Consider the following 17129-nt stretch of genomic DNA (forward strand, 5'->3'; position numbering starts at 1 on the left):
CTATCATCAAAAGCAAATGTCATAGGTTAAAATTATCTCAAAATATATATATATATATATATATTGATACTACATTGTTTTCTAAATTTCCAAGAATGATCATATCCGGGTTTGGATCATGCACATATTCAGTATCCTTATTGGTGCTTCCCTAGTCTTTAAAACACTATCTTAATAAACAAAAATAATTTCCCAGTGAAATGGGACACATTCAGATACATTGATAGCATAAATAGTTAGTAAATATGCAGAGACAGACAAGTAACAAACAAGCTGCAAAAACAAAACTGAACAAAACTTTAGTGATGCTATGATCACCAATGAATACTATCATGTCACGACCTAATCATATTGGAATTGGGTACAGCTGATGTTCCTCATTGTGCTAACTACCTATACATGAAAAAATATGGCTCATGGCAGCAAGGACAAAATTTACCACCACAATTTCTCAAAAGACAGACACCACGGAACTTTCTCTACCTACCTTGTATCTTTTATGAAGCACCTTCCATATTGCAGAGGAGAATGAGTTTGACTTTAATGGCCACAATCAATGGCAGTAAACGTGAAATTTTATAGGCAACTGCAAACTACATGGGATGCGCGATAGAAGCATCTTTAATGTCTCGTAAGTCATGAAGACAATGCCTACACTGGGAACAACCTTTAAGTATTCTGGTATAATCCCTCTATACAAGCCACGTAGGCCTTCACTCTTCATTATGTTCCCCAATGTCCCAAACAAGCCAGTATTATAAACATGGGCTCGACCACCAGCACCCTCCAATTGCATCCTTCGCCTCACAAGATCCAAAGGGAATGTTGCTGAAAAGTAAGCAGGAGAGAAAATGAAAATCATGTAGATATATTGAAAATGCCAGATACAATTAATGTCAAGTATAACCAACCATTTGATTATAAATTGCTAAAAACAATTTACAATATGAGATTCATAACTATATCAGTTTTTGCTGGCACTGTCAAATGATGTCCATGTATTTCATGAGTTTATAACATGAAATAAATATATGTCATGGGTCTAACAATCATAACTTTCCATAGGCTTTTACAAGATGATTGTCATGGGTTTTGAGAATAGATAATTCATAAATTCCATGAACTTGTAATATTATAATAATATGTTTAAGAATTTAAAGTATTGTTCATTATCGGATTTTTAAGTGATATAATTATAATATGGTATTTTGACAAGTATTAATAACCTTGGGCTTTTGATAGAATAGTGCCAAGTAGTTAGCTTGGGCTTTTAATAGTGCCAACGCAAGTTGGGTTTTTGATATTGCCAATGAGAATTGGGTTTTGATATTGCCAATGAGAATTAGGCTTTAAATAGTGCCAACGTAAGTTGGGCTTTTGATATTACCAATGAGAATTGAGCTTTAAATAGTGCCAACGTAAGTTGAGTTTTTGATATTGCCTTTGATGTTGCCAATGAGAATTGGGCTTTGATGTTGCCAATGAAAATTGGGCTTTAAATAGTGCCAACGTAAGTTGGGCTTTTGATATTGCCAATGAGAATTGGGCTTTGATATTGCCAATGAAAATTGGGCTTTGGATAAATAAATTGCCATGGGTTTAAATCATGGGTTTTGATAATGGATTTGAATTCCATTGATAAAATTGTTTTGCCATGGACTTGAATCATGGGCTTCTCAAATATTGCCAAGCATAAGTATTCTTGGGCTTTAAATAGAATATGATAATAAAATTGAATAAATTGTGAGTTTTCGGGCTTTTTTGTGATATTTTATATCATAACCCAATTTAGATAATAAGATATGAAACATTTGTGATTATCATAATAATAGAGCAAAAAATATTTTGGAAAACTCAATAACTTATTAGTGGTGTTTGAAAATAAATAGGTGGTACCCAAATAAAATTAGGTGTGAAAAAAAAAAGTACCCTAACATTCAGCCCCTCGAGTCGCGTGTGATCAAGTTATTAGTAATACTATATTTTTTGGAAGAAAAATATTAGGATCACACGTGCGAGTTTTTGAAAAATGGTGGCCTATTATAGATAATGAGATAGGAAATATTCGTGGACCAATGAGAAATATTCATGGAGGCCCAAAATAATATAGGTGATATTTTGGTATTTTTTGTGAATAAATAAAGTTATTAAATATGATTGGGGTATGTGGCATGAATGAAAAAATTGTACCTCAACCTTTAGCCCCTTGAGTATGTGTGATCAACCTGCCTTTGGTCACACATGTGAGTTTAAATGAGTCCATAAGCTTGTGTTGCATGGGTTGGAAGAGAGAGAGAGATGGTGAGCTTGAAAGAGAGAGCTTCTTCCTTTTTTCTAAGACTAAGAAAACCCTTTTATCTCATTCCAAACTTCTTCCATCTGCCTTTTCTGATTCAACTCTTCTTGATTGAGTTTTTCTTTTGCATTTGTAGTTGATAAAGAGATTTTAGTTGTTGGTGGAATTGGAGCCGCTGGCAAGGTGATACGAGTCCTTCAATAGTAATTGAGAAGGATACCCCAATTAGTGCACCTCTGAAGTGGGTGCTACGAAGAGATATTCTAGTGACGAAATTGTATGGGCTCCAGTCGCTATTGATGTTTTGTATCCAGTGATAAGAGCTTCTGCCAGCCCCCATTCGATTCATGGGTCTTTGTGGGCCCATTATTGATTGGCTTAATTAAATAAGCTGAAAGATTGATAATAAAGTGTCTTGTTGACCCCTTCATAAAGCCAATATCATTGGTGATGTGACATTGTTCCGCTATAAGATTGTATTCCATAATCTGATGCACCGTTGGAGTCTATAGATGCTGAATTTAATAGTTGTCTGGTTCATGCAGGAGATATCCAGACACTGTGGTGGAAGCCCCCAAGTCTAATCTAGTGAGAATTCCAGCCGTGATGAATCTAGACCCTTCAATGATGGTTATTTAGATCGAACTGTTACTTTTGTTAATCGAACTATTGGTTGCATAGGTCCGACTGTCATGATGAAGCAATTTAGGGGAAGACCATTGCTGATAGGATGAAGATTTATAAACCTCTGGAAGAGGTTTCTTCAAGAACTCCTTATCTTCTTACATCCTTTCTTTCCTTTCTATTCCTTGTCTTCATTCACGGCCTTGCATTTCTTTGCCCTTATGGTTCTAGCAGCTTGGTGATAATAACAAGACATAGCCGAGGAAGTATGATGATGGATTTGAGGATATGGATACAGACTTCGGTAATTTTATGCCCCTTCCCTCTTTCTTATCATGTATATTTACTGCTGATGCATTTTCACTTCAGGTTTTGCTGTTGACATAATGGCAATTGACAAAAGCCTTATTGATTCTGTTACGGCTGGAGAGACTGCTTTTGAAGAGTTCCAACCATGATTCTACCATATCTTCACAATGTTCCTTAGAATAAAAGAATCTCCAAGTATGATCTGAAATTACTCATACTGCTAGAAGGAATTATGTCTTGGTACTGTCCATTTGCTCTTTTGTTGTTACCGTTGGATATTTAACTATGGTCTCTTACTTCATGGTGATGCACGAAAAATTTGTTGTCGTTACTCTTGAAAAGATTGATCGTCAAGGGTATTTGGAGATATTGTAAAGAAACATTCCAGATTCATGGTTGGATGCAAGATCGGTGTTGTTGTGAGAGGACTATTGCTCTAGCTGAAGTCATATTTATTGTGCCACTGAATCATGTACTGTTTGTGATGATGGAGATAGCTGATCTGAGGAGAATACTGCGTTGATGATTGCTGAACTTAATCCTTTGATCAGAGGGATGAGATCATGTGTCTTTCAACGGTGTTTCCCCTCTAGTGGAGATCTTTGGCAATGGCTTTGTTGGAGTAGATTCTTATATTTTCTTAGGTGTATCTTTTTTTTTTTTTTTTTTCAAAAATTTACTTTGTGATATATTGTGATGTAATGTAATGTAACGTAGTCACTATGTAATGTGAAGTATGTTGTAAGCTTATATAGCCGTAAATGTTGTATTATATGTGATGTTTTGAAAATTGGTTCAGTCATATATTTTGTTTTTTTTTTTTTTTTTTTTTTAAATGACTTGAAGTTGGTTCAAATGTATAGGCTATATTTTCTTTAATCATAAATTTCTTTTGCCAAGATATTTTGATTGTCAAAAGATTACAATTCTTAGGCTCAAAAAATTAAAGCATGGTCATAAAGGTAATATCTATTTGCAAAATCACTTGCTAAATGCATGACCATTTTATTTTGAAGAGTCCCAACCATAAAGGCTGTCTTCAATTTTGAATATGTAAAGGTTTGAAATATGAAAAGTGTTTTGATCATTGAAAGATTGATATGATTGAGCCAAAATACAGTCATGGAGGTTGAACAATTTATTTTGAAAATGTCAAGTTGCAAAAGGTTTGTCCTTGCAAGTAAGTTTGAAATACAAATATCTATGTAAAAATGTATCTTAAAATATTTATAGTTTTGAAATAAATGTAAGATATTCATGTTTTAGAGTAAGGATAACACTTACTCTCTATTTCCAAAGCATTTTGCAAAAAATATGATTATTGAGTTAAGTATGACATAGCTCCAGCCATTTGCCATTGATAGGTTTCATGAGATTTTCGCCTTTTGCCATGGCACAGCTTTGATGATGATAATAAAGCTTCTTTGATGACCTCCAATCTACCTGGCTCAGTGGATGATTTAGAAAAAACTTTCTTTTATTGATTGGAACAAGATTGGTGATTCCAGCGACAAGGAGTCATTGAATTTCTTGGATGATTCAGGGTTCTATATTGGGATGAAAAATTCTTACGGGTTTTATGCCTACAAAATAGACAAAGCCCAATATTTAAAAAACATGATGATTACTGAAATAAATAATATGTTTTGTATAATGATCGCAATAATGTTCGAGATAAAGCAACATATATTTAACGTGATAGGTTTGATTGAATGATGTATATGATATAATATTAAAGTAATTTGTATTAAGTGGTATAGTGCATATTCAATACAGATTTAAAGATAGTGACGTGGTGACTTATCTTTGAAAGTTCATGGCTCCAGCCGTATATCAGTGAACTTATGGCAGTCCAGCAGTGTAATGACATGAGTACAGTAGTGGAAAGTCCCTATGTCATGATAAATCTCTCCATGACTTGACATTGAGAGCATGTATCACCAAGTCAGGATCTAAACTAAGCATCATGTTTTACTCCTAAGCAAAGATGTCAATGTAATCACTATGTGAAGTGAAGTATGTGTGGGGCTGCCATGGCTTCAATGGCGACAAAGCTTCTTTAAGGGATGACTGCCAATCTACTTGGTTCAACGGTTGGTACAAGAAGGATTTCCTTTAGCGATTAGGATAATATTGATGATTTTAGTTGCAAGGAGTTATGATCAAGGATTTTATGCCTACAAAATAGACAAATTCCAAGATATAAGAAGCATAACGATGGTTGAAACAAACAATATGTTTCACATAACAATTTTCGATCAATGGTTGCAATAATGGTAAAGATAAAGTAATATACATTTAACATGATAGTTTTAATTGAGTGATGAATGTGATTAATATTAAAGTAATTTGTACTGAGTGATATGAGCATAATAGAGTAACATATACTCAATATAAATTTAAAGGGAGCGATGTAATGACTTATCTTGAAAGTTCGTGGCCCCAATCGTATATCAATGAACTAATGGTAGTCTAGCAGCACGATGACATGAGTACAGCGATGGAGAGTCCATATGCCATGATAAGTCTCTCCATGGTTTGACATTGAGAGCATGTATCACCAAATAAGGATCTGAATCAAGCATCATATCGTACTCCAAAGCAAGGACATCAATGCATTCTTTGTTAGATGGAGAAGATAGGTTAGGTGCTGCTGGAAGTTCCTTGAATGGTTCAGCTATACTGCTGGACAAGAATTCTTCTTCCATTAGATGTGTTCTCTTTTGGATATAGCTGTAAGTTTTATACTAGCTTCATTTGACTTAGTACCCTTCTATTTGAGGCAACTAAGCCTCACGCATCATCATGAGTAACAATATATACTTCCATTTCGTAGTCGAGTTTATTCACATTGTGGCTGTGATTTGCTGCTAGATGCTTCCTTGTGCTTTCCTTTCTTTTGGATAAAAAAAATGCTTTTTAACTTATTTTGGGTTCATTCTTGATTGGCTCAAAACTGCCGCTGCCTCATGCATCACTCATGATGGTGAGATGAAGTTGGCTGAGCTTGCGGTGAAGATTGCAAATTTAGAGAAAGCAATTGCAGCAAAGTCAGCAAAACTATCCCTTTTAACAAGTCAAAAGAATTCCATCATGCTGCCCTTACCTACCAACGGTGGCTCGTCCTCCGCGGAAACCTTTGGTGGCTTATTGAATTAGGTCACTCATGCTTTAGTTTATATATATATTTTCTTTTATAGCCATTGTATTAGTGGACAACTTCATTTGGGATGTAAAATGTGTTTTGAGACTTTCTTAGTTATAAAGACTTCTTTCCCCCTTTTTTTTTTGTAATAGAAGAAGAAAAAATCTTCTAGGTGCTATTACTACTCATGTATGCGAAACTATTCAGTTATATATAAAAAACTTATTTAGTTGTAATTTGTCTAGTTTTTAGTGGTGTTGTTATCTGTACAAAAGGTCATTCAATTGTGGAGACCAACATCTCATGTGAAAGGACTAGTCAACTATGGACATTGTCTTGTAAAAGGGTTCATGCCTAAAAGAATTTTTTTTTTTTTTTTTTTTTTTTTTTAGCATAAAAGCTAATTTTTCTGCATAACAGAAACTTTTTCTGTATAAAAGAAAACTTTCTGCACAATTTTTCTGCATAACAGAAAACTTTCTGCATAATTTTTCTGCATAACAGAAAATTTTCTGCATAATAGAAATTTTTCTGCATAACAGAAAAATTTTCTACATAACAGAATTTTCTGCATAAATGAATTTTCTGCATAAAAGAGTTTTCTACATAAAAGAATTTTCTACATAAAATAATTTTCTACATAAAGGGGGGTTGTCGATTGCCACTTTTTTATGTGTGCACATGTCTTTTCTCACTGTTCATGTGGGGATATTGCATTGTACATAGCAGGAAACACCTTCAGCCGTAGCTGTAGTGCCCATTTTCTTTGCAAGAATGACTTTTTGAGCCCAAAGGGAGGGGGGAAAAAAGGTTTGGTGATAAAATAGTGTTTATTCATCTATGTATATGTATATACATGTATACTAACATACATATACGCATCATTACCCTTTTCTTTTAGCCATTCACATGTAAATATTGTACTTTTCATGGAAAAGGACACCTCCAGCCGTAGCTACTAGGTTCCCCCTTTTTTTTCTGCATAAAACCATTTTTAAGCCAAAGGCAAAGTAAAAAGTTTTGTGATTTTGAAAGACAACAAAAAGTGCCCATTCTTCTACGCATCTATATAAACATACATATGTGCATTGTTATCTTTTTCCTTTTGACTAACCATGTGTAAATATTGTACTGTTCACCTTGAGGACACCTTTTTTTAAAAAAAAAAAATTGTTTCTTTTTTTAAGGAAAGAAAATAGAGTGTTCACTTATATATTCATACGTGTGTGTATATATATATATATGTGTGTGTGTGTATGTATGTATACTTATATATACATAATGTTAGCTTTGTAAAGGTTGTAGCAAGGTAGTGAGGCAGTAGAGGCTGCTCTTCTAAAATTTGGCATCAAGTGCAGTTGTAGAGTGCTAACTTTGTACCACCGGGCTAACATTATGTTGACTTGCTTCTTGTAGGTTATTATGCAACCTCGAGGGCATGATAGACTTTCACTACGGTTGGCTCCCCAGTGGAGTCGCCAAATTGTTGAGGGGAAAATTTCTGATGTTCCCAAATAGAATATGGGGTAGCCAAGCCGAAACTCAACGATGGGCCCTTGAAATAAAGCTCAAAGGCTATCGGTGTGGTGTAAGTCCGCCCAAGCAAGAGATAGAGACTGCACCCTAACAAGAAAACAACAATAAAGCATAATAAACACGTTAGTGTTGTTAGTTTGTTATATTATTAGTCTTTTTACTACATCATAGTTCAAATCAGTCCTCTAGCGGTACGGTATTATCTCCAGCGGTAGGGGTGAAATTATAATTAGAGTCCAGCAGTCAATGATTAAATAAATTTAGGAAAGTGTTCACTCCTAGGGGTCCTTGTGTGTCTTGGTCAGGGGAAATTATAGTACTTTCAACCATCATTACATCAATATGAGGGAAAAATTCAATTGTTACAAATATATTATATCCTTCGTCATAATAATAATAAACAATGATTAAATGTTCCATAGTTACAAATAAAAGAGGAAAAATAGGATGGAATGAAGGGGGAGAAAGATCCCCAGCTCAGTGCAGCAAGTATTAAACTAAGATTTTGGTGAGTGTATAATTATAAGGCATGAATGAGGTGAATGTGGGCTATTTTGAGTGAGTGAGATGGGATTAACACTGAGATTGAAGCTTTTTGTGAGTAATGGGCTGTTTGTGGCTAACTGGAAGACGCTTATGAGCTGTGGTAGTGTAAAGGGAGGAGAAGAATATCTGGGATCAGATGGGTATGGGTTGAAGGTGATGGATGGTGAGCTAGAAGAGAGTTGAAAGAGAAGGAAATGGCCAACGAATTTCAAAGTCTCAGAGGGGTAGCTTAGTTGGTTTTTTGGTTAGCTTGCTTGTGCTTTTATAATGGAGTTTTCAGAGAAGCATTTATTGACAAAGCTCCAAAAAATGTGTGACCACTCAAAGGTGATGAATCAGAGTCAAGCTTCCCTGGGATTTTTGCTCAAAAGTAGGAAAATCCATTTAGGGGGTTGCTTTGCTTTTTTGGGTAATGATGGGATTTTAGAGCTTTTTGCATTAAATGCCTGGATTCTTGGGGCAGAGCTTTGATTATAGTGATTTGAGGCGTGTGTCATAAGTGAATCCTAATACTGCAACTGAGATTCGGACCCCTGAGAAGTAAGATTTAACACCCCAAGCCAGGTGTCAAGTTCTAGTCTACTTTAAGGGGGTTCCGCTAGAGATCCCTTTTTGCCCTCCAAACCACATGTTCCCAATTTTCCCCCTTTAGGATTAATGGGCTTGGCACATGAATCACGTTTTAAACATTTTTAGCATTTTTAACATCAATTTGTTAGAGTTTGAACAATTCGGTTTCAGCTCCCCTTCCGCTGGAGGTGCAATTTTGGGGAAGATGATGGAGTTCCATCATTTTTTAGGCTTCAGCTGATGTGACAGCCCTTGGGCACTGTTCACGTCAGGTGGGGGGTGACAGAAAATTGAGGGAACAGCCTTTAGTCCATTCTCAAAGGCTTGGTTCCCTTGTATGAGTCCCTAGTTGCTCTTTTTGGTTAAGACTGAACAGGGGCTGTTCTCCCTTGCCTTCTGCTGGTGTTTCTTGCTCACATGGGCTGAGTTGTGTGCATATGTTGCCATGGGCTTTCATTCCTCATGGATTTTATTAGTAAATATTTTTGGGTTTTTCATAAATACTTGCAATGGGCCATTGGGCAATTAGTTGTAATGTTTGAAACAATAGGACAAGTTTCAAAATACTTTTGTAAATAATATTTACTTTGATGAATTCCATGTTACAATAATGTTCATGATTTCTAATAATCGCATCATAACTTAAATGATGATCTTGTGGGTTTGAATGTTTACCATGAGTGTCGAAGGCGTATATTATGGATGTCGCAATGCAAATGATGTCCATGTATTTCATGGGTTTATAACATGAAATAAATATATGTCATGGGTCTAACAATCATAACTTTCCATGGGCTTCTACAAGATGATTGCATGGGTTTTGAGAATAGATAATTCATAAATTCTATGAACTTGTAATATAATAATAATATGTTTAAGAATTTAAAGTATTGTTCATTATTGGACTTATAAGTGAAATAATTATAATATAGTATTTTGCCAAGTATTAATAACCTTGGACTTTTGATAGAATAGTGCCAAGTAGTTAGCTTGGGCTTTTGATAGTGCTAACGCAAGTTGGGCTTTTGATATTGCCAATGAGAATTGGGCTTTAAATAGTGCCAACGTAAGTTGGGCTTTTGATATTGCCAATGAGAATTGGGTTTTGATGTTACCAATGAAAATTAGGCTTTAAATAGTGCCAACGTAAGTTAGGCTTTTGATATTGCCAATGAGAATTGAGCTTTGATGTTGCCAATGAAAATTGGGTTTTGGATAAATAAATTGTCATGGGTTTAAATCATGAGCTTTGATCATGGATTTAAATTCCATTGATAAAATTATTTTGCCATGGACTTGAATCATGGGCTTCTCAAATATTGCCAAGCATAAGTATTCTTGGGTTTTAAATAAAATATGATAATAAAATTAGATAAAATGTGAGTTTTCAGGCTTTTTTGTGATATTTTATATCATAACCCAATTTAGATAATGAGATATGAAACATTTGTGATTATCATAATAATAGAGCAAAAAATATTTGGGAAAATCCAATAACTTATTAGTAGTGTTTGAAAATAAATAGGCGGTACCTAAATAAAATTAGGTGTGAAAAAAAAAAAAAAAAAAAAAAAAAAAAAAAAAAAAAAAAAAAAAAAAAAGAAGTACCCTAACACACAGCAAAAGTTGGAGAAATGTTCCTTATGCGGTAGAAGTGGAGAATAAGCCTAGTTTGTAGCGTCGTCCCCCTGAACTTTGGACTCAATGTTTGTGCACAAACTGGCATCAGCAAAATGGGACTTTAGAGCCCATTTCGTGAGAACGTCAGACCCAACTTCTTTCCTTAAAAAAGCCTAGACTGGAAGTTATCTAATAACATCAAAACATGCGTCTAAGGTACAATAAGTAAAAAAAACACCCACAACAATTTTTATTCAACTCATCCTTGAGTTGGGCAAAAGGGCCTATAGTGGAAACCAGAATTCCTCATGCATCACAATTTTCATATTGTAGAAGATCATATGTATCTAAAATAGAGACAGGTCTCCAAGGCTTCCCCCCACCCCCCCCTCCCCCCCCCCCCCAAAAAAAAAAAAGTAGGTCTCGAAGAGTATTCTATTATTTATTAACTAACTCTGAGGCCAATTTCCAAAAGCTTTAGCTTAATTAACACCTCTTCATGCACAAAGTGGTCAGGGTCTAAGGAAAAAAAAAATTTCAAACCGCAAGGTTAGCAATATATTGCAACTATTTATAAAATAAGAAAATAAAAAGACTAGGACAAGCGCCACATTGCCATGAGCCTTTAACATCCGCAGAGTCATTAACCAAGAAACATTGATACTTCTAACAGTCAAATGCATATACGGAGGGATTCTTATTTTACGCATTTTATGCCTTTTAGAAATGATTTATCTTTTTAGTGAAAAATTAGCCTGATATATGGAGAATTATGCGGTACACTTTTTATTTTTAGTATCATACCTATCTAATCTTATTCGATAATCTATTCTTATAAAATATATATTTAAAAAGCAATAACTTATGTTCAGCTTTTTATTTCATACCAAAAAAGAAGAAAAAAGAAAAGAAATGTGTACCATAAAATCACCCATGATATATATTTACAAATATTTACTTATATGATCTTAATCGATAATTTATTCTTATAAAATATATATTTAAAACGCAATAACTTATGTTCAACTTTTTATTTCATACCAAAAAAGAAAAAAAGAAATGTGTACCATAAAATCACCCATGATATATATTTACAAATATTTATTTATATGTTATTCAGAGTATCTCTAATATTTGAATAAGATATTTAAGATTCAATCCTTACTTACACCAAAAACTGACTAGTGTCTTAGTTTAATGATAAAAATCTATCATCAAAAGCGGATACCATAGGTTGAAATTATCTCAAAAAAACAAATATATTGATACTACATTGTTTTCTAAATTTCCAAGAATGATCATATCCGGGTTTGGATCATGCACATATTCAGTATCCTTATTGGTGCTTCCCAAGTCTTTAAAACACTATCTTAATAAACAAAAATAATTTCCCAGTGAAATGGGACACATTCAGATACATTGTTAGCATAAATAGTTAGTAAATATGCAGAGACAGACAAGTAACAAACAAGTTGCGACAACAAAACTGAACAAAACTTTAGTGATATTATGATCACCAATGAATACTATCATGTCACGACCTAATCATATTGGAATTGGGTACAGTTGATGTTCCTCATTGTGCTAACTACCTATACATGAAAAAATATGGGCTCATGGCAGCAAGGACAAAATTTACCACCACAATTTCTCAAAAGACAGACACCACGGAACTTTCTCTACCTACCTTGTATCTTTTATGAAGCACCTTCCATATTGCAGAGGAGAATGAGTTTGACTTTAATGGCCACAATCAATGGCAGTAAACGTGAAATTTTATAGGCAACTGCAAACTTCATGGGATGCGCGATAGAAGCATCTTTAATGTCTCGTAAGTCATGAAGACAATGCCTACACTGGGAACAACCTTTAAGTATTCTGGTATAATCCCTCTATACAAGCCACGTAGGCCTTCACTCTTCATTATGTTCCCCAATGTCCCAAACAAGCCAGTATTATAAACACGGGCTCGACCACCAGCACCCTCCAATTGCATCCTTCGCCTCACAAGATCCAAAGGGAATGTTGCTGAAAAGTAAGCAGGAGAGAAAATGAAAATCATGTAGATATATTGAAAATGCCAGATATAATTAATGTCAAGTATAACCAACCATTTGATTATAAATTGCTAAAAACAATTTACAATATGAGATTCATAACTATATCAGTTTTTGCTGGCACTGTCAATACAGGGGAAAAACGGAAAAAGAATAGCAGCACCTAACAAATCTCATCAGGATAGTAGTTTTAAGCCTTCTTAACTAGTTTACCACTTGTAACTAAATAGCACCAAGGCCTATTGAGTGTATGCATAAGACATGGGATGGTCGTTCAGTATGAGGAAGTTTGCCACTAACACTGTGTTTGGTTGGGGTGAAAATAGGGAAGATGGAAAACTGAGGAAGGAAAATAGGGTGGAAAACAGTGTTTTCCACTGTTTGACAAAAGAAGGAAAATGCTGAGGATGGAAAACCTGGGAGAAAATTCTCTCCTGGGCCCACAATTTTCATCCTCCCAAATCGGGAGGAAAATTGTGGAGAGAAAAGTGCTCTCACAACACTTTTACAGAAATGCCCTCACAGCTACAAACACAACAATCTTTCTCTAAACATCTCTAAACTCAAGCATAATCAGAATACAAACTCAAAAACACAATTTTAAAGTTAATCGAATCATAACAAAGAAAAAAAAAAAAAAAAAAGACAAAAGACAGAAAACAGAAGCCATCAGACCCATCTGGATTGCGTTAGGGACAAAGATGAGCGATGGCTCCAACTGGGCCAACTGCTTTGGGACGAAGATGACCCATCTGGACCACATTGGGGACGACTATTTTGGAATCAAGTAATAAAAAAAAAAAAAAAAAACGCAGAGAGAGCGAACTGGAGAAAAAAAAGAGAGAGAATGAGAGTGCTAGAACGTTCTTGAGACTTGAATGAGGGAGAAAAAGAAAAAGAAGGGGGTGGGGATAGAGATAGGACAACGTGTGTGGAGGAGATAGCGTAGAAAAAAAAAAAAAAAAAAAAAAAAAAAAACAAAACAACGTATGGATGAAATGCAAAGGAAGAAAAGAGAAATATTATAAAGAATAAAAAATCTTATTTGAAAAATATTACTACAATATTTTCACAATAAATTTTAAGTAATATATTGTTATTAGTTAATATTGGTGAGTAAAAAAATAATTTTAGTGGTGGGTTCAAACTAGAACTAGTAACAACTTTCAACATAAATTTTGTTGTGAAAGCATTGCGAAAAATGTTGTGGACGTAACACTTCTCATTGAAAAATATAATTGTTGGTAAATTTTATATTATTTAATGAGGACAAATAAATCTATTTTTTACCTATTATGTAACAAGGGTATAATAGTCAATTTATATAAACTACATTTTCTATCCTCTCCTTTTACTCTCTAACCAAACAAAAGAGTTTTTCACTCTCCCACTTTTCCACCCCTTCAACCAAACACACATGAGGGAAAACCAAATCTTTTCTATCCTCCCACTTTTCTATCCTTTCACTAATTTTCCATCCTCCCACTTTTCCACTTCTCCAACCAAACGGACCCTAAGTCTATAGCACAAATTATACAATTGTCATCAGACTCCAATGCACAACAGCAACATTTCATTAAAAATGTCAACTTATTGAGAAAAAAATCTTTTGTACACAAGTTTCCCAAAAATTAAAATATGCCAATTGAGCAAGACATCTAACTCAACTTCTACAAAAACACAAGCATTGCAACATTAGAAGTTTTTCTCACATTTAGAGGCTTGATGAATAGTAGTAAATGATATTCAAAAGTTCATCTCCAAAAGATATTATATGAACATCCCCACACAAGATACAACAAATATATATAATAAGCCATTGATTAGCAATGAGGAAACAAAATTCATATACCCTAACAAAATTTCCATTTATCTCCTTTCCATCACAATTGCCATGACATCACATAAATATAAGCACTAGTTAGAAACTCCCCTTCCCCCATACCTTATGACCAAAACTTATCCATAAAAATAATAATAAAAAAGAAAAAGAGGTCCTGGACCACTCACCTGTTGATGATGCAATGCCTGAAAGACTGCCACAAGCAAGACTGACCATGGCAGGGGAATCATCAGGCCTGATGCCAAAAGAAAATATTAGTATAGTAGTACAACCAAATTGCACAAAGCAGGAGACAGCAAACATAACTCCACAACCAAAATGCAGTATTCACCTATTCAACTGCCAAAGCGATCTCAAGGTCTCATAAACAGAAAAGCTTATCGCTATACTAGGTCCAACACCCTGTGTCACGCAAAGCATACCAAGGGCAATTTAAGTCAATAAACTAGAGCCACCAAGGAGAATGAGGAGGAGGAGAAGAAGAAGAAGGTTAAAATCATACTAAAAGTGTCGGTCCAAGTCCCTTATACAAGCCCATAAAACCTTCATCTCTGCAAATGGTATGAAATGAATGCCAGATACCTCTGTAGTAAGTTGCATTTGTCTGCAGATTTAAAATCTAATTGAAGTAAGAAAGAAGTTGAAATTCAAAAGACAGGAAATGGTTTTTCCTTATTCTTTTTTTTGATAATCGGTTTTTCCTTATTCAGTTCACTGTTAGTTTTACTCTCTACAAGACATGTCCTCACAAGATCCAAAAAAAAAAATCAACCAAGATATGCTGCCAGTACCTGTGCTGCAAGACGTGTCCTCACAAGATCCAGCGGATATGTAGCAGAGGCAGCTGTTATTCCCGCCAACCCACCACCTACAAAGTGCACACAAACATCTGAACTCATATTACCCCTACGATTTTCCCCAAGAATCGAATGCAACAACTGCAGAACATAAAAGGGATCAACAAATTGATATCAAGCAATGGAAGAGATAATATATGCATCAGAATTACTCAAAGAAAACCTGCACTCACATTCTTGTAGCGTTCATAAGCATAGAAGCTGACTGAAGAATAAGGAAGACGATGAGCAATTGTGACCAGATTGCCTTTCCAAAATGCTCTGAACCCTTCTTCATTGATAATACGGGAAGCCTCACGCCATATGCTAGCCTTGCTCAGTGCAGAAACATCAGAGTGCATACCTTGGACCTGATAAGAACGATTTGGAAGAGTCAATAACCAAGCTTTGGAATGATATAGACCTATCCACAAATTTTAATCTCATGTTCTTCCAAACCAAGGACAATAGTAAGCATTATGTATAATCAACAATTAACTAATTATTGCTCTAAGCCTCAAACACTCATTATCATGATTTCTAAACAATATTACAATCAGAAACGTACTGATTGTCATGGAAAATGGAAGTCATTGTATGTATGCAATCAAATAAGAAGGCTTCACGATAAAATCCGCCGTGTTTTTCCGCCTGATAGTTTCTCTTCTTAGCATTTGTGTTGCATACTACTAAGAAACTAAATTAGACATTTTCTTTATTTAGCAGAAATCAAAACCCCAAATAACACATAAGTCTTAATTCATTCAAAAAATAAACAGAGCCCAGATAATATAAACACTCCCCAACCAAACCCAAGTCAAAAACCATAAGACCCACTTCCCCAAATAAAATAAAATAAAAGAGTCAGAATCACAAACCACAAAAATACCCAGATAGCAAAAACCATAAACACAATAAGTTTGTGAATGAGAAAGAGAACCAAGAGAGAGAGAGAGACCTGAAAGAGGATTGTGAGTCGAGCAAGAGGAGCGGTGCAGGTCTTGCTGAAAGCTCCGGCGATACCACCGGCGAGAAGCTGTTGCACCGTTCCAATCTGATTGGGTGTCTGTGTTTGTGAGCGTGTTGCTTGGCTCTGCCTCGGTTGCTGAAATACCTGAGTTGGTGAACTCCGAGCTCTCTGTCCTCCTTCAACCACCACACCCACTCTAGCTTCCATTGTTATATTCCTTCCCTTCTTCAACTCTCTCTTTCTCTCTCTGTCTGTAAATGTATAGTGAAAACTATCTCCCTCTTTTATCTCTCTTACAGACTCACATGGGATTCTACAAGAGAAACCCTCCAGCAAAACCCTAGTCTAAATGTCCAAGAATATACTATGGTACAAATTTTGGCATATAAACAATTCAAACGCATTATTCACCCCAAAAAAAACATAAACTATTTTTTTTCATTAAAAAAAAAATAGTAATAAACAATTAAACACCTTTTCCACACGATTGGCATGTGGAAAAGTTTAACAAAGTCTTTTTTTCAATTTTTTTTTTAATTTAAAAAAATTAGTATAACAACAGGAGATCGAGAAATTGAAAGAAAAACACTATAGCAATCAAGAATTGAACTTGTAATCAAACTTGAACAGAAATATATAAGAACTGATCTCCTCGGATTGTGCCGATGACGATTTTCTTTAGATTAAATCAGCCTATCTTCATTCTCTTGTCATCTGGATTCACTTTACTTGTTACTTTATTCATTAAAGCTAAGTTTTTCAATCCGCTCTCTACAA

The 17129-nt window shown here is 34.8% G+C and overlaps 1 protein-coding gene across 5 annotated transcripts; it reads right to left on the reverse strand.

Moving 5' to 3' along the window:
* Positions 1-185: 185 nt before the first annotated feature.
* Positions 186-16717, reverse strand: LOC126692675 (uncharacterized). 5 transcript variants are annotated; one of them, XR_007645057.1, is made up of 8 exons: positions 16341-16715; positions 15577-15753; positions 15338-15484; positions 15049-15165; positions 14878-14948; positions 14714-14781; positions 12188-12674; positions 186-342 (listed from the first exon to the last, which is right to left on the reverse strand). XR_007645057.1 is itself a non-coding variant. In XM_050388371.1 (7 exons), the coding sequence occupies exons 1-7, from the start codon at positions 16557-16559 to the stop codon at positions 554-556; spliced, it is 1074 nt and encodes a 357-aa protein (XP_050244328.1). In that variant the 5' UTR covers positions 16560-16717; the 3' UTR covers positions 409-553. The 5 variants fall into 5 exon arrangements, 4 of the variants coding, with proteins under 4 accessions (XP_050244328.1, XP_050244329.1, XP_050244330.1 ...); XM_050388371.1 differs by lacking the exons at positions 186-342; positions 12188-12674 and adding an exon at positions 409-828 and having other exon boundaries at positions 16341-16717; XM_050388372.1 differs by lacking the exons at positions 186-342; positions 12188-12674 and adding an exon at positions 409-828 and having other exon boundaries at positions 15049-15150; positions 16341-16716.
* Between the last annotated feature and the right edge of the window lie 412 nt (positions 16718-17129).

This window comes from Quercus robur, chromosome 7 (genome assembly GCF_932294415.1).
Source record: "Quercus robur chromosome 7, dhQueRobu3.1, whole genome shotgun sequence".
NCBI classification, from domain to species: Eukaryota; Viridiplantae; Streptophyta; class Magnoliopsida; order Fagales; family Fagaceae; genus Quercus; species Quercus robur.

What these genes read in the sequence shown, in the direction of transcription:
- LOC126692675 (XM_050388371.1), bottom strand. Translation starts at nt 16,559, where the DNA reads ATGGAAGCTAGAGTGGGTGTGGTGGTTGAAGGAGGACAGAGAGCTCGG. An exon ending in GACTTGGACCGACACTTTTA is followed by an intron (nt 14,949 to 15,048) that starts GTATGATTTTAA and finishes TGCGTGACACAG; the next exon opens with GGTGTTGGACCTAGTATAGC. An exon ending in AGGCATTGCATCATCAACAG is followed by an intron (nt 829 to 14,713) that starts GTGAGTGGTCCA and finishes CTTACTTTTCAG; the next exon opens with CAACATTCCCTTTGGATCTT.